Source organism: Nelumbo lutea, chromosome 3 (assembly GCF_056320005.1).
Source record: "Nelumbo lutea isolate HS-2025 chromosome 3, American lotus-T2T, whole genome shotgun sequence".
Lineage (NCBI taxonomy): Eukaryota > Viridiplantae > Streptophyta > Magnoliopsida > Proteales > Nelumbonaceae > Nelumbo > Nelumbo lutea.
In genome coordinates, this window is record NC_142686.1 from 25,552,397 (window position 1) to 25,577,853 (window position 25,457).

The 25,457-nt window shown below is 38.6% G+C and overlaps 1 protein-coding gene across 1 annotated transcript; it reads right to left on the reverse strand.

The window, feature by feature from the left end:
- Positions 1-609: 609 nt before the first annotated feature.
- LOC148863739 (protein PHYTOCHROME-DEPENDENT LATE-FLOWERING-like) lies at positions 610-24,660 on the reverse strand. The gene is made up of 12 exons (XM_088975520.1): positions 24,382-24,660; positions 12,080-12,158; positions 11,944-12,008; positions 11,763-11,840; positions 10,674-10,754; positions 4,708-4,863; positions 4,507-4,605; positions 3,066-4,408; positions 2,744-2,961; positions 2,504-2,664; positions 2,376-2,414; positions 610-2,288 (listed from the first exon to the last, which is right to left on the reverse strand). Exons 1-12 carry the CDS (start codon positions 24,520-24,522, stop codon positions 909-911), a joined length of 3,840 nt encoding a protein of 1,279 aa, XP_088831646.1. The 5' UTR covers positions 24,523-24,660; the 3' UTR covers positions 610-908.
- Between the last annotated feature and the right edge of the window lie 797 nt (positions 24,661-25,457).

Sequence of the window (25,457 nt, forward strand, 5' to 3'; positions counted from 1 at the left end):
CATCAGCAACTTGAAGCTTAGCTGGGAAAGATGTATAAATCCTCTGAAAGAGACAACTCAAAGGGCTGGTTGGAGGTGAGTCACATCTACGAGTTAGACTCTGGAGGGAGCTCTCCATGGAACCAGGCTTGGCTCTCAGTTCCAATTTGCCCAGTCATGCTCCAAGGCTCCATTGATGTAAATCTATATATTAATGGTAACAAGAAAAGCAAATACCTGTTTGCACGATCGTTTTGGGGGCATTCAGAAACATAAAGATACTTAAATTCGGCTAACCGTGTTCCAATATAAGAAAAATAGAACAAGAAAAAAAAAAAAGGGAAATGCCAAAATCAGAATTAACTGAAACTCAAGAAAAGGGCATGACCCGGGAAGAGGTAACCCTGTAATGAGAAGACAAATTAAGAGGTTTTTATAAGCCCATGGTGCCACAATCACAGTTGATGCATTATAGAGGTGACACCAGACGGGGCAAATCAATATAGAATTCAATCCCCTACAAAAGAAGGTGCTTAGATGCAAGTAAGATAAAAAAATGGAAAACTATAAATGGTCAGAACTTTCAACTGAATAATACAAGTTAGGCTTGAGTATCAGAGATGCACATAGTATCAGAAAATCAATTTTAAGAGACAACATAATAGCTTTGGATACGTATGGGTACGGTGGACACCTAACTGCCATTGTAATTACAAATGTGTTGAAACCTAGCTGCCATTGTAATTTGGAGAATGACTCACAAGTTCCATACTAGAGGAGTAATGTCATGGTGCCTGTCTTTCCATCACACCACTGCACAAGCACACCGGTAAAACAAATAGAAATTATTTAAAATGATAAGCCAGAAGGAAAATGATATGACTTAAAATTTTCATGATATTCTTTATGTACATAAAGAAAAAGAACTTTCATTCTCCTCCCATTGCACCAGTGTTGGGTGCACCGTTGTTAATTGTAGTTGCACCTTGCAACTCCATGGGTGAGCTTGTGATGCTGCCCACAGACCCATGAGTCTGTGAACTCAGCTGAGGACTTCCAGGGCCCACCACAATGTTTTCGATTTTGACCTGCCGCGGAGTTGGTCCTGAGCTCAGTTGCTGTGGGCTCATTTGTGTCTGTTGACTTATCTGTTGTTGGCTAGCATGAGTCAGAGGGGAGCCGACTTGCTCTGCCACCAAGATGGTCGTTTGTCTTGGTTGTGGTACTGAGCCCATTTCTTGCAGTTGTTCTTGTTGCCATAGCAATGGTTGTACTTGCTGCTGCATCTGCTGTCGTGACTCCTGGTTGTTCATATTAAAGGTTGTGCTAATAAACCTTGGAGTGTGCATCTGAACCATCCCAGCATGTTGCAAATGAGACATGGCACTTTTGCTAGTTGCATGTATAGATCCACCATTCATCATGCCTGCCCTTATCATTTCATCAACACCATCAAATGAATTTCCTTGGATAGACATTCCACTAAGAATTGCTCTTTCCTGGCCTTGTGCAAGCTTTGTTAAAACTGAAACCGGAGGATGAGATATCCCACTGAAAAGAAGTTGCTGGTTTTTGTTGCTGAAACTTGAGGCATGGTTTCCACGACTATTGTTGCCTAACATAGGGACGTTAGCTCCAAATGGTGCTGATATGGCCCCAGCCATGCCCATAACATTGCTCATGGAGCCAAGACCAGCCAGGTTCCCAATTCCTGGTGTAAAACCGCTTAGTCTTGTCATAACCGGATTCACCATGCCAGTGGTTGCCCCCAGTCCTCCCATCATCTTCTTCTGCATGATTGATTGTTGTTGGTATTGCTGTCTCTGTCGTAGTCGTAAATGAAGCTGTAAATTGGCAGGATTGTTTATCATCTGATCAGCCATTGGAAGATTTGTATTCCTCGATGGATTTGAATTTCTACCAATAAGTGGGGAGGACCTCCGAATCCATGGCTGCTGCTGCTGCTGACTCATTGTCGTCATATATGCAGTGGTATCCAATTGTTGGGGCTTAGATAAGTAACCAGCTGAGTGCTGCAATGTTGCAGAGCTGTTGCCAGCTGGCAGCAGACTGCCTCCAGCTAAAATATTCTGAGGTGTCATCTGTAGAGTGTTTAGAGTGGGCATATCGCTGCTCATGGGAATAATTAGACAAGGAGATTGACACGAAATAGGAGCTAGGGAAGGTCTTTCATCTGTTCCATCTACTGGAGTAGCACTTGTAACAACTATTGATTGTTGACTACTGGACGTGTTGATTGAATTTGGTTCTATTTTATCATCCATAAGCTGATATCCTTCACGCCTCATCTACAAAAACAGTAAAGATTTCACAATGCAAAGAAAGAAACCTTAAATAGATGCTTCAGAACCAAAATCCAATGCATAAAACCCTACCAGTGAACTGAACTGAAAGGCAAAAAGATCTGCTGAATGCTGCAAATGCATAAATGATCATGTTAGAAACAGCAATAACACTAGATATGTAATAGGAATTTGTAGCATCCTTATGGAAGTAAACTTACATTATTAGGCAAAGTGAATCCATAATATTGAGGAAATGAAATGGAATTGCTATCTTCTTCATCTCCGTAAGTGACGCATGCTTCCACTATTCTATCCTCAGATTTCTCTGACATCTGCAGTTTATTCCAAGACTCATGCAAAACCACAGAAATACCATTTCCTACAGAAGGCAGGAAAAAGAATAAGTAAAGGAAGTTCAGCCACATGCAAGCAAAAGACTCCTAGATAAAATGGCTCACCCTGATAGGTTTGTCCCGGATGAACAAATCTCATAATTCTGGTCTTACTACAGCCTTGGAAGCAATTAGACATAGAGATCTTTCCTGCACCTGTATCTATCAAATTCGTGGTAACCCCAAACTTGGAGAGCTCCTCTACAAGCACCTGAGAAATATGGAAAGGCAATCTCCTTTCAAGAAATTGATCAAATTTTTTCTTCTTATGGTTTAGGTGATACCTGGAAATACAGAAGATTCAAACATGGTAATCAGATGAAAATTGTTTCCTTAAAAGACTCAAGAAAAGGAAATTTTACCAAAGGAGCAACAAACTTGATCACACCTCTGGACCAACATATCAATTTTTAAAAACCTCTCAAGGACAGGATCACCTAAAGTTCCTGAAGGCAAGGCAGCATGGAATGTCCCAACTGAAGGGCTGTTAGCATTGAAAGCATTTGTATCACTGACACTTGCAGGAGATCCTATTCCACCCATATTTTGAGTTTTAGGAAGGGAGTTGGATTTCCGCTTTGTAAGTAGCAATGATTGGTCATCTCTTAGCAAAAAATCGCTGTGACCAAAGTTCAAGGATGCAGGTCCAACACATGTACTGGAAATGGATGTAGCTTTGTCCTTGTGCAATCCAACATTGGCATTTGTTGCAGACGTACTGCATGGGACTCCCATAGAGATGCTAGAAAATTCTCCTGATCTGGAAGGCCCCGGGGAATGGACCACTCCCTCAGCAGAAACTTGAGGACTCTGCAGTGACCTCTTTTTCTGAGTAACATCCTCCCTACTTGGATCTTTGTCAATATGCTGTCCCATATGATTCTGTTGCATTGAGGTAGGAATATTAGCTCTCATAAAATTTGACAACTGGTGCATTTGTGTTTGCTGATGATTAGACTGATCTTTTCCGCCATCAGTTAAATGTTGTTCATCTATGATTTTCCCCAACTCTGTCTTATAAAACTTACTGGTTTCAGCTGGCTCTTCATTTACACTATACTGTACTTCTCTTTGGTCAATATAAGAGGGCATCTTTGCCTGCAGCTTTGGGATCCCTTCCTGAATTGTTTGTGTACTGCCACTAGTTGATCGCTGGCATTGTTTTTGGCTGCTCAACCTTGTTGGACCTATTTTTCCAATTTCACTATTAGATCCAAGAATGATTCCCATGTGATTTCCTGAGAATTGCTGTTGAACCAAATTCAGGTGCTCTTGTTTAGACCTCTTAAGATTAGATTGTTGAACCAGTTGTCCTTCACCTCTAACCCTCTTTGTCAAAAGTAACCTCCCAGGATCTTTCTGATTGCTACAGGAGCCACTTAGATGTTGTTCTGGTATGCAGACAGAATTTGAGGGGACCATCATGGCTCTAGAAAATGGTCTAGAGAAATTAACTGCCACTTGATAGTTTCCCCCAGAAGCAATGGGGATGGCTTGTTCTAAAGTTTCTCTGAAGATGCCCTTCTGCTGTTCATTTGGGAAACCGGATGGGATAATCTGCTGAGAGCACCCTTTTATATCTTGCACTGCTAGATTGGGGTTAGAGTTCAAATTCTCAAACTCTGTACTTATGATATTGCTCCCATTACAAATATTGTTAGGCACAAGATAAGCTGCTTGTAAGCAGTTTTGCTTTCTCCTTGTCCTGCCATCCATAAGTCCCAAATTGAGCTGCAACAGATGTCAAGAATTACAACAACATTCTAGCATCGAATTCACCATGCTGCCCATGAAACTTCACATTAAAAATTATGTATGTGAACCCATACCCTTTTAGGCGCTTGTGTTTCATAAAGTCTGTCCAGAGATGGTGTTGGCTCCAAACAAAGTTGTGGTTGCAAGGCCTTGAGAATGTGGGACTCAACTTCCTAGAAGATGAATGATCAATCATTAGATAGGGCACCATGCTAGAGCCTAGAGCTAAGAATCAAGCATCATCAGAAATAAATCGTTACAAATAGCATACTAACCAATAAATCTTTGTAGGTCCAAGTATCATTGGAGATAGACAAGATGTCTTGGACAACATTTTCCATACACATCTGTAGTCGCACCTTATGAATGACTGGATGCTTTTCTCTAGCAGAATCTCCTTGCCTCGGGATACATTTCCGATAATCACGAACCTGTATGAGAAATTTTATATATTTATTTTCCCCATATCATTAACATGCATAAATACAAATAGACTACAAAGACCACAATACCAACAAGAAATCTACATGATATAAATGAGCAAGTAAGGTCAAACAACAGAACAAAAGTAGCTCTTATATAGCTTCTTTTTAACTTGGCCCTCATATAGCTTCTTGCTCGATTTTATCAAACAGAACTAGTCTTGCCCCAAGATTCCCAACGTACATTCTCCAGTTCGATGGCAGTTGCTTTAGCTTGTCAAATCATAGAGGTCAGGCAAGCATTGGGGGCAGAATTGTAAAATCGAACGGTGATCTGGTTTGGGATTCAGTGGGCTCATAGGAGAGGAAGAAGATGTGGAAGCAGAGGTTCAGGCCTTGCTGGTGGGATTAAGGATGTTGGTAAATATGACTCTTTCTTAAGTGGTGGTGGAAGGAGACTCTAGAATTATCATCAATTGGACCAAAAATTTGTGGGATGGACCTCGGAGATTCACATGTCAATTTAATGAGATTAAATCAATCTTGTCATAGGTGCACTGCCTTTTCAGATGGATCCCTAGAGAGCTGAATAGTGGCAGATGCTCTAGAAAAATCAAGGGTGGGTAGGGATTCCTTGTACAGTGATTCAAGTTTACCATTATAATGGTTGGGAGGGTCCTTTGTGTTTTTTTGGCTGCTTCTATTGGATGTAATGCTCATGCATCTTCTCTGTATATATCCTTTCCTTTTTTGAAGCAATGAAAGTAACCTTTTCCATAAAAAGAATTTTCTTAACAGTAAGTACATGTACTAAGGCCGCAGGGGCATTTTTGTCTTTGTATTTTTATTTATCTTATTAGTTTGGTCGCCCACCTTGATATAAATAGAAGTGCTGCCACCTCCTGACTAATCTTTTGACTCCAAATCTTTCTCTCACTTCTCTCCGACTCTCTAATACTTTCTACTAAGAAAACATGGTATCAGAGTTTTTTTTTCTTTTTGATAGAACCTAGGGGGAAAGTACATCAGCTGATCTGTAAGTGGTCCCTGTGCTGTTTTATTATCCTTTTTCTCTTGTTCGTGTGCCAAGAAATCCCCTGTAAGAGGGGTGAACAGATGCTGTGAAAGTGTATTCAGTCTCAAGTGGATCGTGTGATCCTTTTTTGTACCCAAGTGGGTGGGTTGTGTTGGTCTGGATGCCCTGTACCTGCTGTGACAGCAGTTCTACCTATTGTCTTTGGTAACTGTAGTACTCATGTGACCTGAAATAGGGTGAAGACGTGAAGTGATCCTCGTAGGGACTGTGCAGACCAGAAATATATTTGTTTTTACTTCTGGAATTTTTTTCAGCATTGTGGTAGTGTGACAGTGGTGACAGCTTCTCTCTTCCTGCTGATCATTGTGACTGAATAGTGCACTCAGCTCTTTCCTAGCATGTCTTCCGAGGATTCAGTATGGTGATATCGTGGCTGTTACTATCCATGATGCCACAGGGGAGGAAGACCTTCATGTAGGTAGAAACTGCTTATGAGATTTGGGAGCAAGCCAAATCTACCTATTTAGAGCAATGACATTATGCAAAAATTTATCACTTGCAAGCTGCTTCTTCAACCTGTGCAACCAGGGGGAGAGGAGTCTCTCCACATACTACTTGGATTTGACCTCCATCTAGAAAGAACTGGGTCACTATCAGAATCTGGATTGGAAATGTGATGTGGATGCTAATGCCTACAAGTCTGGTTTCTCAGCAGCAGGTTTTTGCCTTTCTTTTGGGGTTGAACCCTCCCTATCTATGAACTATTAGGGTTAAGATATTGAGAAGTAAAGATCTCCCATCGGTGCAGGAAGTGTATGCTCTAGTACAACCAAAAGAGAGCAGGAAGAATTTGATGATTGTTCAGAGGGGAAGCTAGTTGCTCTACTAGTCAGGGGAGCTGCAAACACAAGTGATGGGAGTTTCTTTAAGGGTGATTCTCAAGGGTGGATGACATAGATAAATTGTGGTGTACTTGTTAGTGGTCCAGACACACTCAAAGTAATGAATAAATACATATTGTAAATGGGTAACATACAATATTTACTCTTCTTTTAGAAATTAGTGAGACACTTAAGAGTCAAGGAAAAGTGTAAAAGGTTCCCACTTAGGTTGTGATCATAGGAGTAACAATGTTAACCATTAGACATTGTCCTAGGGTGTACAAAAACCAAGTAAGAGGCATCCTTTCCATTTTTTTATTTTGTTCTGATGGGTAAACAAGGATTATTTTGACTAGTACCAAGATTTTATATTTTGTTGCAATATTCAAAATTGGAAAAAAAAATTCTAACTTCAAAATGGAGGGATGTATCCGGAGTCTTAAGAGATAGGCAAATACCAATATACCACTCAGGCTAAAAGGAAAATTCTACAAAACAATTATAAGGCCAACAATATTGTATAGAGCAGAGTGTTGAGTAGTCAAGAAACAATATGTCCAAAAAATGAATGTGGTGGAAATGTGAGTTTTGAGATGGAGACGAGTAGAAAAATTAAAAAGGATATGATAAAAAATGATGCCACAAGAACAAACCTAGGAGTAGCTCCAATAGGTGATGAAACAAGAGAAAGTAGACTAAGATGGTTTTGTAACATGCATAGAAGACCATCTACAGTACCCATAAGAAGAAGTGATCTATTACAAATTTGTCATAATTCCAATTCCGATCTAGGTGAAAACCTAGCTCCAAATCTACAATTTAGAAATTTTACTAGTATATCACGTTTCAAATTTAACCAACAATTTATCTGTCGAAACCTTGCAAAAATGAAATTTCACAACTATTTCACATGTTTGGAATGCTAGCAGACCATCACACAACACATTAAGAGTGAGAACCATTACCGATCAAAAAATGGTAGAAACAACTTCCATCTTGAAAGATATCAAGTATCATAAATGGTCTGCTAACTCACTTGCAGATGGGCTGGCCAAGCAGGGGGTGAATAGGGAGGCTATTTTTTGGGCTAATTTTTGAACTTATGTTTTTGAATTCTGTTGTAGGGGAGTTAAGTCTTTTTACCTCCCCTGTTGTATCTAAATCTTCTTAAATTTTCACATCATTAATAAAGTTTTACTGTTATTGATCAAAAAAAAATATATCAAGTATCATAAATCTTGGGAAATGATTAGATAGAACTATTTTCTCATGGCCAAACTACTTCACATTAAATTAGATGTTCAAATATAATGCTTTGATCATCTAAGTGTTAACTAGGTAACTAACCAGGGGTCTTGAAGACTTATAACTAGGTGTGTAAACGGATTGAATTCGAATTGAATTAGGCAACATCCGAATTCAAATCTGATTAGAAAATTCGATATCCACATTTGATTCGATATCTGATGGATATTGAAAAATAATATTTGAATTCGAATCCGATTAAATATTCAAATATTCGATTCGATTCAAATTCGACCAATTATTTATTTTAGGTAATTAATAAATAAATAACATAAATATTTTATTTATATAAAGTATATAAATATATAAATTGTTTATATAATTTTATTATTTTATATATAAATTATATAAAATATTTAAATATTTTGTATATTATATATAAGAATTAAATAATTGGTCGAATTCAGATATTTATTGAATCAAATAAGGTCATATCCGAATTCGGTTAGATTATGTCGAATCTCGAATTCAAAATTGGATTTTCAAATACCATTGACACCCCTACTTATCACCTAGATGACAAACTAGGAGAGCAGTATGGATAAACACCTTAGTAAGGGCAAATATTTTTACAAGTAAAATTGTTGGCCGATCTCGGAATCCACTGAACTATTAATTGCATATCTTTTGATAGTCTTACGAACTTTTTGATCTCATTTCTGAACCACCAAGGGCTCTTTACCTCTTTTCTCAACCAGCTTAGGATTGCTTTAGAATCATCTTCAATTATCAAATTTTGAATGTCTAGCTCCACAGCTTTCTGTAGGCCAAACATGACTGCCTCCAGCTCAGTTCTTGTGGAATCCCCTTCCCCAATTGGTTCTGTGAACATTCCCAGAATTTCTCCCCTCTCATTTCTTATCATTCCTATCCCAAAAAGGCTTGGATTACCAAAACTACTGCCATCAAAGTTCAATTTGAGAAAACCTGCTGTAAGTGGAACCCATTGTTGTACAAGTTTTTTTGGACTAGGTTTTTCAGGTCTCAATGACAACTGAGAGCTAGAGAAGAAAATGGATACGGGGACAAAGTCTCTCAAATTTTCTCTCCCCCCCCCCTCAAGGCCCCTGTTTATATATCTCCGCCACTTTCCGGTGTCACAGAAGTGTGATCACCTTTACTTATGGGGAATCTCCTGTCAGTAGCATATCTGCCCAGCTCTGCAGAATTCATTACAAGAGGAGTCTTAACCGATGACAACACATGTCCCACACCCCATGCGCCTACACAAGCAACTCATTAATGCTGTTAAGAGCTCTATCTGTTGCTGTGATCTGGCTTTATGTTCACACCCTGCGTGCACTTAACTTACATGTTTAACACCCTCAATTGTCTGATCCACACTCCATATTGCACGCATCACCCCCATGTATCAATCACTTCCACTTCAGCAGCAACAGCTTCACCAATGGGACTGGTAAATAGCCACACCACCTGCCTGTCCCTACTTGTTAAACCTCTCATGCCAGAACTCCGGAGATTACCGAGAGAAGTGCAATTAAAATGAAGTCTAATCTCCTGAGAGAAAGGCTCCTCCTCAATTACTCTTATTATGAGAGTGGCTAGTGAGGGTTGAAGAATTGCAAGAGGGCTGCTGCCTATGCCATAACAAAAGATGCCATGGAACTCTTTTTGGGCTGCAACCCAGAATGTCTCCAAAATCTTGAATGACCATTAGAAGAGAAGGTTTATTTTAAAAAATTCTTATGACCTATTCCCATAGCCCCCACATGACAGCATGCACAAATGACTGGAAGAATTTTCCACTTGCAAATAGTCCATGTGTTATGGGCCCGGGCGTAGGATCTCGTCACGGGTCGGTCCACGGGGAGAACCTCTTGCTTCCCCTTGCGCCTTCCCTTGCTGCAGACCCTATTGTGGAAAACCGAATGGGTGATTTGTCCAAGAGACCACCCAAACTCTCCTCACTCTTCTCTTGGCTGGAAACTGAATACTTTATTCCCAAATCACAGCTCCTTAAATAGGAGATTACAAGAGGAGACTCCTTACTCCATTCGACTAAGCTAGGACAATCCAACTTTAAATCAAACTCCTACTTCTAACAGACTTCTAACAGAACTCAGTTCTTATCTCTAATAGATAAGTAAGAACAGAACTCCTACTTCTAACAGACTTCTAACAGAACTCAGTTCCTATCTCTAATAGATAAGAACAGAACTAGATAAGTAAGAAAGAACTGGAATAAGTAAACTATTGGCGAGCTGGCAAGAAGAGCTGACGTGGCAAGATAAGCTGCTGCGTGGCCTCCCATTCATAGAATTTCAAGTACCCCACTCAAGGAGTACCATTGTACAGGTTATTACTTCTAATTACACAGAGATTGCACAAAAGAATTGCCTTCATGAATAAAAAAGACAATGTTACAAGCATGTGAAGTTATGAGTAAAGAAATCACAGATGCTAACTTAAAACATTCAAAAATAAGGAACCCAAAGATCTAATCATATTGAATGAAATTCCCAACTTTGTATATCTGTACATAAACCATGATGCAAATAACTATAAAAGCCGAAACATCAAGATTCACCATATAAAAAATCTTTTTAATGCAATAGAGTACTTATGTTGTAGCTCACCTCACACAAAATTGCTCCATTAACATACTTGCAGGGTAAATCATCAAGAATGTCTCCAGGCAGCTGCCCATGCTCAATTGCCTAAAGCAAATAAAATACATGGAAAATATATCAGATTAGAAAATCAAGTTGCAATGAACAATAGACATGCCTTCAAAAGACCCGGAAAACGATTTTAAAACAAACTAATGACTAGAAAATACTAGCATATATATTTACATTTGGAAAAATGAATTGAACCTATACCAAATATCATATGACCTTGTCCCAAATCTCAAACTGGTTGACAACGAGCTTTATCAAACCTCTACAACTTTGCTCTTACTTCTGCCATCCAATTTCATTGTACAGAACTTGGCAGATATGCAAGTATTGTATCATGGCATATGCCATAGTATTTAACCCAACAGATTATGGCATAGTTAAACTAAGGGTATAAAGGGATTTCAGTACAGTGACAGCTAAACGCCTATGTAGTTTTTGGAAGGGACTGGAGATGCTTATGTCTATTTTGTGCATCATTAAACACACTCACATGTATACACCCTTCTATACTTGACAACTTGACAATACAATATAATTATATTTCAGTTATCTTATAAAAAAATTGTACATATTAAATATTATAGGTTGTAAATCAAAAGAAAATTTGCAGTTGTTATAGTTGTTTGTATTAATACAATAAAAATTATTAGATTTTCTATGGGAAAGCATTCTTCAAATGATTCAAGGTGACACCAACACCCTAGATGACAAAACTTAAAAAAAAATCATCTCTCACTTAGGTTGGCCTAGGTTTCTCTAGTATCAAACCTGAGATCTAAGTATGGCATGCAAACAGAAGATGCAGCAAATTCCCATTGTGAAAAGCAGTATATTCTAAACCTATCAGCCAGGGTACCAAAATTTTTGTGACAAGTAACAGTATATTTTTTGTATTAAAAGGAGGGAAAGGCTCCCTCAACAGAAATTATCATCTGCAAAGTTCATAATCAAAATTGCATATTCATATCATGAGGAATATGTGATGAAAAAAACAATGCAAGTGCCAAGAATCAATTAATTCCAGAAACAAGTATATGTACTTACAGAGAATAGTGTCTCAGATACCCTATCATAAGGATGCAACTGCTTTGCTACATCTTGGAACAATGGCAGGATCCCACCCTTTTAAATAAGCATAACTTCATAAGTATCATACCAGTAGTAAGAACAAAGTAATTACATTAATGGAAAACTTAAGACACTTTCATGTATCGTGTTTACAAACCTGAGTAGGCCTCCCAACAGAAAATCCATCAGGCAATAAGTTTAGGGAAAATGAGACCTCAAGATCTGCCACAAAAGCAAACTTTGAGATATACTCTCTTATTGCATCACCACATCATTTCAGTAGTTGGCATCACCTTGAGAAACTGGGTTAAGCTCAGATTTAGCCAATGAATTTGAAAATTCAGCAAAACCATCACCTTCTCTAGAATCATCCTACAAATAAACATTCTTTGTAAATGAGAGAAGTTGTTTACATATGCAAGCATGTATATACTGTTTTGTGTTTACATCTACATGTATGTGTGTGTGTGTTTGAGAGAGAGAGAGAGAGAGAGAGAGAGAGAGTCATTCTTATTGAACTAAAAACTGAGGCTTGCAATTTAGAAATGTAAGATAACAAAGAACTCAAAGCATGAAACTTCATTTTACATCAGTAATAAACAAATGTTATTAGAAAGAAAGTAGAGCAGTGAAGAGTTGAGGGCTAAAAGAAAAAGAACCTAAAGCTAAAGAGACAACCGGTGCAGGTGGCATATTTGCTTTACGTGCTAATCTCCTGCCCCCAAAATTTTGGAATTTGAGGAATTTTTTTTATCTTTTTGGTCTAAGTAGTCTCCTACACATGACATGGAGAATCCTTTTAAGCAAAACTTTTTCTATTCAAACAAAAAAGAAAGAAGATGTTATGAAGGTGCACTAGAGATGCCATACCTTGGTCAATTTGGGAAGAAAAGAGCACAAAAATCTTTAGGGAGGAAATCCATTGTAAAGAAGCTTGGATTGAGAGAGCCCAATCCTAAGCTGGCAACAATTCACATCCTCATCCTCAGCTAGAAGCATAACATTATGTAGCTACTAGCTAGCCTCCAGACTCTCAACTACATTGAAGTTCATAAAACTAAACTTTGATAGTGCAGTTTGGGAAACCCATGAATGTCAGGAGGGGGGGAGTATTTAGGAACCATAAGGAAGCAGTACTATCTACTCCAGTCCTATTGACCAAGGTAACTCAATAAAGGCAAAGCTAATTAAATTGCTTCATGGGCTAAAAATAGGGAGAACATTTAATAGGGGACTCATGGATTGCTGGATGTCTGAAGAATAACAGCCTGGGGTCATGGTGCTATAGGCACACCTCGAGCTAAGTAAGATGTTAAGAACTATTTTCACATGGATACAAAGATCAGCAAATGGCATGGCAGATGCATAGAAGACGGGGTTAACAGGGATCAACTGTATTAGGGGTCTGCCCATAGTGAATCATAACAAAACATGTAATAAAAAAAACAGGGGCTCTGCTGGGGTAGGGAGATCAGATGCCCAATGTAATCTGTGAAGTGTTTGGCGTACACCTTGTATATATTTTCCTGTTCTTTTCCAAAAACCAATTAAGTTGTTCTTAGGATAATAAGACCACAACCAGGAACTAATCATACAAAATAGTGTCCCCAGTTGGCAATCAGAATCCCCAACCACATCTCCTATCTAATCACCCATTCCATCTTGAGCAGCTCAACCAAATAATGAATTATGGCATTGGCATCTATGTACCCTGATTTGCCAAGGATATGGCATAGATATGCACTTATGCTCTGAATATGATATTTACATAGGAAAATTGAAGTACCCAATAGCATTAAGAAACTTATTTTAAGTATATCAGTAACATAAAAGGGGGCCATTGATTGGTGCAATGGTAAAACCTTGGATGATAAGCCTGAGAACTGAGAACACAGGTTTGAGTCTGAAAGTGGCAACTTCATGCAAAAGTGCCATAGGTTAGATCCTATTGGAGGCCGGGTCCTCATCCAATCCAACCCTCTCAAGATCCCAAATAACTGGAACCAACACTCGGCAATGGCCCCATCAGGTAACATAAACGAGAAGACCTTGGTTACAAAATGGAATGAGCTGTTCAATCTGGACTCAAGTACACTCGCGTCTCTTGAAAGATGAATGAGATGGCAATGTCCCACCAGAACTACCCCTCAGTAAACCAGTGTATTATCTTCCACCATAACACTCTAGAAGCCAAAAGAAACAAGGCCACCAGAGAACCTTTTGGCCAACAAAGCACTACCTATGAATTATTGTTGACCGTTATCAACTTTAAGACATAAAAAGCAAGTAACTTAAGCCTCAATGAGGGTCAGTTTGACAAATCCCCCTATAAGACCTGAAAACTATAACAAGAAACAAACTTTGCTCTTCCTGAATAGACCACCAACCGTAATGGAACCAAGATTATCCAGAAAGCAGCCATCAGGAGTTCAACTATATCCAAAGGAGACTCAGAACAGGAACGAACTCAGTCTAAAAGAGAACCAATCTGGAAACAATAAACCAATCAAGACTCCTCTGAAATCGTCCACCATAGTTAACCTATAAGCAACTCAAATGGTAATAAAGTCAACCAAGTCCTGAGTCAAGAGTCAAGCATAAGGATCATGGAAGAATCAAGATTCCTTCCCTCCCATATGATAGGATCAAGTGCTTACCACTACGCCAAAACCTATAGGTGATGGTGAGGGTGCAACTTTATTTCCTTATTGTGGAAGCATAGAACCCTGTGTCTCCCCACGTGCATTGCATGGCGTGCTACAGGTGGGCTTGAGGGGCTTCACAGTGCACACATGGCACCCTGGCGGTTTGGGCGGTTAAGCACCGTGAATCCTAAGGTGATGCTCAAGGTTCAAAGTACCAGAAACGTAAGGTGTATCGGAAAGAATTTAAATAGACATTTTAGGATACGCATGGATACACCAGGAAACTTGTATAAATCTTAAAAAATTTATTAACAACAATAAGAAAAGTTTTATATGGCCATAAATAAGTTATTTAAACATATAAATCCATACCTCGATGATTTATATAAAGTGTGAGATATAGGAACAAATTGGTAATTGTTGAAAATAATGGAAGTAAAATGTGTATTAATCTTCAGAAAATCAATATAATTTCCATTAATATTTTATTACTATATAAATTTTAACAATCAATTTTAGTATTAATTAATAAACATCCATTAAGAAGAAACATTTTGCTTAAGAATAAAAATGCACACAATTATAATGAACAATTAGAATATGGCATAATGGTTTGCTTATAGTTATTATAATCAAATTAACAGGGTTCAATTCTCCTTATCTTCTATTTGTACTTTTGTAGTTTTAAATAGGTTGGTATACTAGCAAGTCAACTTCAAATTCAAATATTGCTTTGATGGCAAGTAGAATTAAATTTGAATTTGAATATTGCCTTAAACATAGTAATTAATTAATAGACAAAAGGAGTTACTAAGAGACAGGTAGTAATTTTAGGGGATTAGAAGTTATTTAGGGCAAGTTGTCTTAATTGTAGGAGTTATTAGAGAGACACACTAATTATTGGGGTTATTAATGAAAGATTTAATATAATCTTAGATGCATCATGCATCAGCCAATACATTCAAAATATCGGTCCATGTTGATTGACACAGTCCCATATCAATCTGATACAGACGAAAATGAACAAAACTAATGGATTTGTAACATTCCACGTATTGGGCTATCACTAGAGCGAAACACATCGGATTTGTAACATTCCACGTATTAGGCTATCACTGGAGCGAAACACATCAGCCAATATGAACTGATACGTTGCAATTTTTTAAAGATTGGTGAATGTTGACCCCAGCTAGGCCAACACCATATAGTTCACAAAATGCCACTAGGCCACAATTCTACTTCGCCTTTAACATATTTTCCAAACAAAGATATAGTCACATAGACCAACCCCAAGAAAAATCCTAAATATCCTTAGAATGGATATTGAGCATGGAAAAGATCCAAAAAGTTCTTTCATATCAAAAGAACCATGCTAGAGTGGAATAAAAGATGGTTTCTCAACTACCTACCTCCCAAACATAATAAGTATTCATTAAAAGGAGAATCTAGACAATGAACCTTCAATCATGTAACAAGAATTTACCTTCTTGGGGATTACCTCCCATTCCATCCAGATATTTCACTAGAAGGAGAAGAGGCCTTTTATACAACCTCCATAGGAATGGAAGGAACAAAAAACTTTGTAGGTTCATATTACTACATAATGTCAAGGAAAAAGGAGGGGAAGAGAAAAGTTGGATTCAAGGAACCATGCCCTTCTTTCCACAACATAAGTTGAAGGATAAAGCTATTTCAAACAATAAGGGATATAACCTAGACAACTTTAGACCAATGTTTTAACATATAGAGGAATAAGGCATAGTTCAGATTCTTCAGAATGCAAGAGGCGTAAGCCTCCTCAAGAGGAGGAAGGAGGCGAAGTTCTTGTTCTTCTTTCTTTTTATTAGGAAGAATGAGGAGCCCTCGACCTTTCCTTCCATTCCCTTCCTTTCCCTTTCCTTTTCTTTTCTTTTATTTTCTTTCTATCTGAGGTGTGCATGAAGCACATGAAGCATATACCTCATGCAAAACATGTTTGAGGTGTATGTCTCATGCACAGGTGTACTCCACATCAAAGGCATTAACACCTCCAACATATGCCTTGGGACATTTGAGTTGCATCCAGGAGTATACCTCACACACCTTTAAAAACATTACTTGAGAGACGTGAAAATTCCTAAAAAGATCCAAGCTCAAAATTATACTAAATGATAACAAAATGACAAATTTGAAAATTGGTTGTCCTATGAAATGAGAAACATAGAGAACCTACAATGAAAAGGATATTAAGTACATCAAATGTCCTCCCAAATATGACATTGTTATCCACAATTACATTGTGTCTGATAAACCAACTGAAACAAGATAGGATACCAGTAATGGATTTCCAATAACACAACACAAAGTAACTCTTTATTTGGATGAGAGCATGAAACATTAGCCTCAAGAACATAGTTATCATTACCTCTTAGTTGGGTAATACCCTACTAGTTGGGTGGGAGTCCTAAACATTAACTTGAAGACCATATTTCCTGCTAATTGTTAAACGCCAAAACTTGTGTCTCCTCTATGTAATGGCCAAATGTTTTTTCCTCAATCCACAACCCCAAGGATTCTACGTTTCATCCATTCATACACAATAATCCAACTTACAAGATGATCATTCCAATATCCCCCGGTTCCTAGTGAAAGCAAACCATAAAAGTACTAAAATCATTTGGCAACCTAAATAATAACCCTAAACATCACTATATAATCATTAATAAAAGAGAAAATTGAAAGGAATAGATTTTCAAGGTGTTATCTAAGTGGCTTCAACAGTTCGAACCAGAGGAAGAAGAAGAAGAAGAAAAGGAACAGTCGAATCTGATAGCATAAACCCTATCAGTCGACCCTAATATGAATTAGCCTCTAATTAGTTGTACAAAGACTAAACTGCCCCCCACTTAAGTATGGGATAGGAAGTCTCTATTAAAACTGCCACATAAGCACATAACTTAACAGAAATAAAATGACTAATCTACCCTTATTCGGCTAGCTCTAACACTCCCCCTCAAGCTAGAGAATATATGTCATATAATCCCAGCTTGTTACATATATAGTTCACTCTCCCTGAGCTTAAGCCTTTTGTAAACAAATATGCCCATTGATCACCTGAGCCCACATGTTCTGTGCTTATCTCTCCAGTAAGGACCTTCTCCCTCACAAAGTGGCAATCAATCTCTATGTGCTTTGTTCTCTCAAGAAAAATAGGGTTAGATGAGATGTGGAGTGCAACTTGATTGTCACAATACAATTTCATAGGTCTACTCATGGAGAACCCGATTTCTTGTAGGAGATTCCTCAGCCATACTAATTCACATGTAGTGTGTGCCATGGCTCTGTATTCAGCTTCAGCACTGCTCCTTGCCACAACCGTCTGCTTCTTACTCTTCCATGTCACAAGATTTCCTCCAAGAAATGTGTAGTAACCTATAGTAGATCGTCTATCAGACACAGAGCCTGCCCAATCTGCATCTGTATACCCAATTACCTTAAGTCTTCCTCCTGGTTTGTACAATAACCCATGGCCTGGAGCTCCCTTCAGGTACCTTACAATTCTAAGAACTGCATCCCAGTGAGGTATTCGAGGGTTCTGCATAAATTGGCTCACCACACTGACTGCAAAGGAGATGTCTGGTCTCGTGATAGTCAAATAGTTCATCTTCCCCACTAATCGTCTATACCTTCCAGGATCATCAAATATTTCCCATGTATCACTGCTCAACTTAGCATTTGGCTCCACGGGAGTTTCAGCCGGTTTTGCACCTAACAGTCTTGTTTCACCAGCAGATCAAGAACATATTTTCTTTGGCACAGGTTTACACATTGTTTTGATCTAGCAACTTCTATACCCAAGAAATACTTAAATGTCCCAAGGTCTTTTGTTTGAAAATGGTTTTACATAAAGACCTTTAGTTTATCGATCCCCAATTTGTCACTACCAGTTATGACAATATCATCCACATAGACCACTAATAAAATCTTTCCGACTTCTAAATCATAGTTGAACACCGAGTGGTCAACCTAGCATTGTTTCATTCCAAAATTCTTCACCACTTCACTAAACTTCCCAAACCAAGCATGAAGCAATTGTTTCAACCCATAAATTGCCTTTTTCAATCTGCACACCTTACCATCCTCCCCCTGAGTAACAAACCTAGGTGGTTGCTCCATATATACCTCCTCCATAAGATCAACATGAAGGAAGGCATTTTTAATGTCAAGTTGAAATAAGGGCCAATCATACATAACTTCCGGGGAAATTAAGACACGGACTGAGCCAATCTTAGCCACTGGAGAGAAGGTCTCCATATAGTCCACCCCATACAACTGTGAATAACCTTTAGCAACAAGTCTGGCCTTCAGACGCTCCACACTACAATCCGACAAGTATTTAACAATATACACCCATTTACAACCCACAACATGCTTACCAGGAGGAAGAGTAGTGAGCTCCCACCTTTGAGTATGTTGAAGGGTAGAAAGTTCCTCCTCCATTGTCTGCCGCCACCCAGGTAAGCTAAGAACCTCTTGGACATTCTTAGGTATAGAAATGGATGACAACAGTGAAACAAACTGGCGATGTGAAGTGGAAAGGCGAGAGACTGAAATAAAATTGGAAATGGAATGGATGGTACAACTACATTTACCTTTCCGTAAAGCAATGGGAAGGTCAAGTCCTGAAGGTTCTGGGACAGAAGCAACAACAGGATCTGCAGACAAGGTAAAAGCTGGCGGAGGAGCCGATGTCTGTCGATGAGTATACACGTGCTGGATCGGTGGTCGTTCAGTAGGGACCTGCATTGGAGGAGGTGAAGGGTCAACCCCAACTGGAACAACCGGAACGAGATCACGAACTGGAAGAGGAAAAGGAAGCAAAGGTGGATACACCGATGCTTCAGGTCCCGAGAAGAAGGGGACAGACTCAAAAAAGGTGACATCAAGACAGACATAGCACTTCCGAGTAATGGGATTTTAACACTTATACCCTTTTTGAGTCTGAGAGTAGCCAAGAAATACACACTTAATAGAGCATGCATCTAGCTTGTCTATCCCAGGACTCAGATTGTGAACAAAGCACACACAGCCAAAGATGCGGGGTATTAATGGAAAGGGAGACTAAGGTGGGGAACAAAATAGAAAAGGGAGACCGACCATGAAGAATGAAGGAGGGCACCCAATTAATAAGGAAACGGGCAGTAAGTACAGTATCACTCCAAAATCGTTTAGGAACACTCATATGATGAAGAATAGACCGAGCAGTTTCAAGGAGATGACGGTTCTTTCGTTCAGCCACCCCATTTTGTTGAGGAGTGGATGCACATGAAGTTTGATGAATGATGCCATGTTGTTCTAAATACTGTTGAAAGGAAGTAAGAAAGTATTCACAACCATTATCTAAACGAATAACTTTGATTGGAACACCAAATTGTGTACGTATTTCAGCACGGAATTTTTGAAAATTTGAAAATAATTCACTCATTTCTTTCATTAAATAAATTCATGTCATCCTTGAACAATCATCAATAAAAGTGACAAAATACTTGTAACCATTATAAGACTCTATTTTAATCGGACCCCAAACATCTGAATGAACCAAAGCAAAAAGACTCAACATACGACTATCAACTCTAGGACCGAAGGGAACCCGACGATGTTTCCCATACTAACACGACTCACACTGTAAAGACAACAAATGACTCAAAGACAGAACCAGTATCTTGAGTGCCTTGAGAGATGGATGTCCCAATCGACAATGTCACTGTAGAGAAGTGAGTGAAGTCTAAAGTGCAACTAACGATCCACCACCGTCAAGGTAATACAATCCACCAGCCTCATGCCCCCCACCAATCTTCTTCCCTGTCTTGAGATCCTAAAAAACATAAAAGGAAGGGGAAAATGTAATAGAGCAATTAAGAGTCTTGGTTAATTTACTAACAGACATAAAGATTGAATGGAAACTTAGGGACATATAGAACAGATGATAAAGAAAGAGAAGTCATGTCAACATTACCAACACCACAGATGGGAGAAGAGGAACCGTTGGCAAGGGTAACAGTTTGAGATGTGGAAGTTTCCAAGAGGGAAGAGAACACACCTGGAGTCCCGGTCATGTGATCAGAGGCTCTGGAGTCAATAATCCAGGGAGAGGGTTTGGATGCCAAACAAGCTATACCTGAGTGGACAAGGGTGGTTGTAGTATGCTGTGAAGTAGCCTAGGGGAACCTCTCATACTCATCGCGCGGTACACTCGCCATCACCTTCCCGGAAACAAATGTAGATGTAGAAGGTGTTAGATCTGCCTATTGGTTATCACTGACATCAACCCCACCAGCTACTACATGATTAGCCCATGTAGAAGGAGGGCCATGGAGATCATTACAGAAATTCACCGAATGTTCGTCTCTGCCACAATGGGTACACTTCCTTGTAGAGTTACTTTTTCCTTTACCACGGCCTCCCCCTGAGTCACGACCACCACCACGACCTCCTCGGGAGGAATGTCCTCCCCCTCTAGTACCATGTCCACCTCCTCTAGCTATCACAAATGCTGATCTGTAAGACTGTGTGGGATTCTTTGTAGATCCCAAAGAAATCCTACGAAGCCGTGCAAAAACTTCCTCAGGTGTAGAAAGAGTAGAGCCTCCCAATATTTGGGCCCTAATTGGTTCATATTCTGATTTCAACCCCACTAAGAACCTATTGACATCTAGTCGTTTCCTCTGTTGTTGCTGAACCTTAACATCTGGAGTGAGGGGATGATAGACATTGAGTTCATTTCTAAGGTTCTTCATATTGGCATAGTACTCTTCTAGGGTTTTATTCCCTTATTACAGATCGAAATATTCTTGATAGAGCCGATATACCCTTGTAGTATTATCATGCCCAGAATAAAGCTTCTTTGGCATGTTCCCATATGTCATTAGTTGTATTTAAGAACATAAAGTTGGTACTTATTTTGGATTACATGCTATTCCATAACCATGTCATGATTTGGGCATCTTCCTGTTATCTCTAATGTTGAACTCTCAGTCACCAACCAAATACTACAGGAGCCAAGGCATCACTACAGCAATCTCTAAACTCAGGTGATAGGTTCACAACAAGTCACAATTAGTCACCACTGTGCACAAACTACCACCTAGATTAAGAACAAAAGGTAAACCAACATTCAAACAACACCAACAAGGCAAAAAATTGATGTAAGCAATTCGGCCATTCCTTCCATCCCAAAAAAAAAATAGAACAACAACAACTTTTGTTCTTGTTCACACCACTACTGATTACACAGAGCCATAAATCACTGCTACAGTAATTCAGCAATTTACTAACCACATACAAGCCCTCTTGAGGCTGCTCAATAAAGGGTGAGCATCAAAAGCATCACCACACAACCATCTCTGTCCCACATGGTACAGGTTTGTTTTTTTTTTAAAGGTCACTACCAGTCCAAAGACATCAACTAAAACCACTACAGTAACCCTTACACCATTCGGTCACTGTAAACACAGCCTATTCTTGGGCCTTTTGCCAAGAACCAAGGCTACAAATAACCTAGTTCTTTACGTTCTGATCAGTCCGAGCAGATTTTTTAGGGTTTTCCAACCCAGAAACACCAGCAACACAAAAAAAAAAGGATAACCAACCTTGATGGAGAGCTTCAGTCGACCATCCACTTATTTCTGGAGTTGTTCTCTTGAAAGACAATCAAGTTCTGAGCAGAGAAAGAGAGGCCGAATTGTTCTCAGACCTACGCCAAGTCTGTGTTCTCCATTTGCAATCCAGAGAGAAGAAAAAGAAGTCACGAACAGAAAGGAGCAGCAGTCACGAGTAGAGATTTAAAGAGCAATGTCCTGCTCTGATACCATGTTATCTCAGTGGCTTCAGTAGTTCGAACCAGAGGAAGAAGAAGAAGAAGAAGAAGAAGAAGAAAATGAACAGTCGAATCTGATAGCATAAGACCTATCAGTCGACCCTAATATGAATTAGCCTCTAATTAGTTGGACAAAGACTAAACTGCCCCCACTTAAGTATGGGACAAGAAGTCCCTATTAAAATTGCCACATAAGCACATAACTTAACAGAAATAAAATGACTAATCTACCCTTATTCGGCTAGCTCTAACACAAGGTATCCTTACTAGCAAGAAATATGGAATAACATTTTCCAAGAATACAACCCTTTCCAAAATTTATTAACAACCAGATTCCATAATTCAAGAATAAGGTGCCATTTAACTTGTTGGTAAGGTTTCTGCTTGGTCGTAACAAAGACTTGAGATCGAATCCCACCTTCACTAGGGTTGGGGGTCTTGGGGTTTGGGAAAGAGCATTGAGGGGATATGCTGAAATCTTGGATTCCTCAATGAAGGAATGACCACTTAACTATCTTGTACCCCCAAATCTACTACCTTCTAGAATCATGTCTAGGTAAGATTAACAAAGGCCTGCAACTTAGAAGTTAGAAGAACTATATTTTACTAAAGGAAGGACTACATTGATAAGACCCACTCTAGCAAACTTGCCAATATATTACCTCTCTATGTTTAAAGCACTGGTGGTAGTTGCAAAGAGGCCTGAAAAGATTATGAGATATTTCCTTTGGAAGCCAAAGGATTCTAAGAATAACTATTTAATTAGATGATCCATGCTGTGCAAAAGCAAAGAGGAGGAAGATCTGAATTTGGGTAGAGTAAGGTTGAGGAGCACCTCTCTTGTAGGCAAATGGTTGTGAAGATTTCTCTAGAATACAAATGATCTTTAGCACAATGTCATCAAAAGAATTCATGGTTTATTGTCCAATGGGTAGGACACAAAAGCTATTCTTTCATGATGCAACACCATGGGAAGCCATCTCAAACTTTATTTCCTAAGGCCTTCAGTTTATAAGGTAGTACGCAACTTTTGGCAATATGCCTAGATTCTAGGGTGATGTTTGGCGGGGTAATGAACCTTTTAATAAAGTAGAGCTGCATTATTGTGGGTCATTTAGGAGAAAAGAAACAACCAAGTTTTGGATAGAAGTCACATAAAGGAAGCTCACAGTTGAATAAGGTTGTTCAATGGATGAAAACGTTGAAAGTGTTCAAGTCTTTCTCTATTGATGAAATCATTTGGAATTGTCAAATAGTAGCATATTCCTCATCAGCTAGAATGACTACTGTTGGAACATTTTTGGAATAATAATAGAGATTTGGATTCCTCATCAGCTCCTAATTAAGATTATGCATCATTATTTCTAGATAAACCAAAAAAGCAACCAAAACAAATAAAGGAAAAGACAATAATTGTAATTATTTCAATGGCAATTTTAAGACAAGAACACAAAGAGACACTAATAACACGTAGGCACAAGCGTCATAAATAGATGAAACAGAGGGAAAAAGGGCATAGTATATACCTTTGAGAAAGAGGGAAAAACAACATATAAGCATCATAAATAGATGAAACAGAGGGAAAAAGAACATAGTATATATATTTGAGAAAGAGGGGAAAACAACATATATTCTCTAGAATATTAAGTATTTTAATATGTATTTGGGGGAAAAAAAGGAAGGCTAACTTCATTGGCGTCATGTTCCTTCAAACGACACAAATAAAGCTTCACGAAAAAATAATTAAGAAATTCGTCCTACGTACTTTTAAATTACTGAACACCCAAAAATGACTGAGTATTGTAGAAGGAGAAGCAAATACAAGCCCTAGAATAACTCATGGAATTAATGAACAACCACCATGAAACTGCATTGACAATATAGATAAGAGTAAAAGCAGATAACGATCAAGATAACAAAATCGTTCCAAAATGGATGAAGGCAAGAATCCACCGAAGTATTTAAAGAAGAAAACCAAACTGCTTTCGCCCACCATGCAGAAATATCCCAAAAGTGCAGAACGTGGCAGACAAAGAACAAAAGCCCAAGCCTATACAATAAATCACGTAAGAATATGGAACAAAGAGACTTTTACCTTAGGCTTAGAACGTAATGATTCATAAGCGTCTCCATGTGTGGTTGGCTGCTCCTTGGAGCTATCTTCTCTTTCGTCAACCTGAGCCAGTCTGGGGCGATACCTTGTTCCAGCTTTCGCGACCTTGAAAGACACCCCCATCACATCACATCGAGTAATTTCCCGAACAGTTTATACAACAGAGAGACAGAGGATGAGCAGGGAGAGGGAGAGGGAGGTGGAAGGAGGGATGAGGGGCAGTTTTTGAATGAACGCGGGGCACTGTACCCTAGGTTAAACGAAAACTGTGGAGTACGTCGGGCCTTGAATTTATATAGTTCTTCCATGAACAAAAACACGTAGGAAGTGGGTCGGGACTGTTTTAATTTTAGCCCCTATAATTTTGAACATTTTACTCAAAGGGCCAGAATGATCCGTATTTCCAAAGTCGGCCCCTTTTTCTCAGACCGCTCCCTCCTCTCCAAATATTTTGTTAGGATTAAAATACCCTCAAGATAATCCATTCTCTTTAGGCCTCGTTTATGTCTCGTTAAATGATTTATGTGTATAAATGCATTTATTCAGTTTTTTTTGGAAAATACTTACTCAAATGCGAGCATTTATTAATGTTTTTTTTAGGTAAAATTAAAGTGTATAATGATGGATTTATCCCAAAAAAATGGCATTATTGAATATACAATATTATACCATTACATATTAGTGATTTTCAGAATATACAGATAAATAATTTATCCAAATTTGAGAAAAAATATCACTTCTCCAAGTAAATGAATCACTTGAAAAGTATTACTATAAAATAAACACGGACTTGATTCATTTCCGTAGGACCTTCCAACTTACCGGCCCCACTTCCCAAAAAACAAATGATGCCTTAATGCTAATAAACTTTTCAACCATAATATCCATGTAACTTGCATATTAATAAAATACCCTTGTACTTTTGTATTTATTTTACAATGGTTTTGTTCTTTTATTAAAGTATAAGATGGCAACTTTTACCCTAATATTTTATAGATTAAATTATAAAGAGGATAAAATCTATGATGCCGAAAAGACATGATACTTGAGAGGTTTTG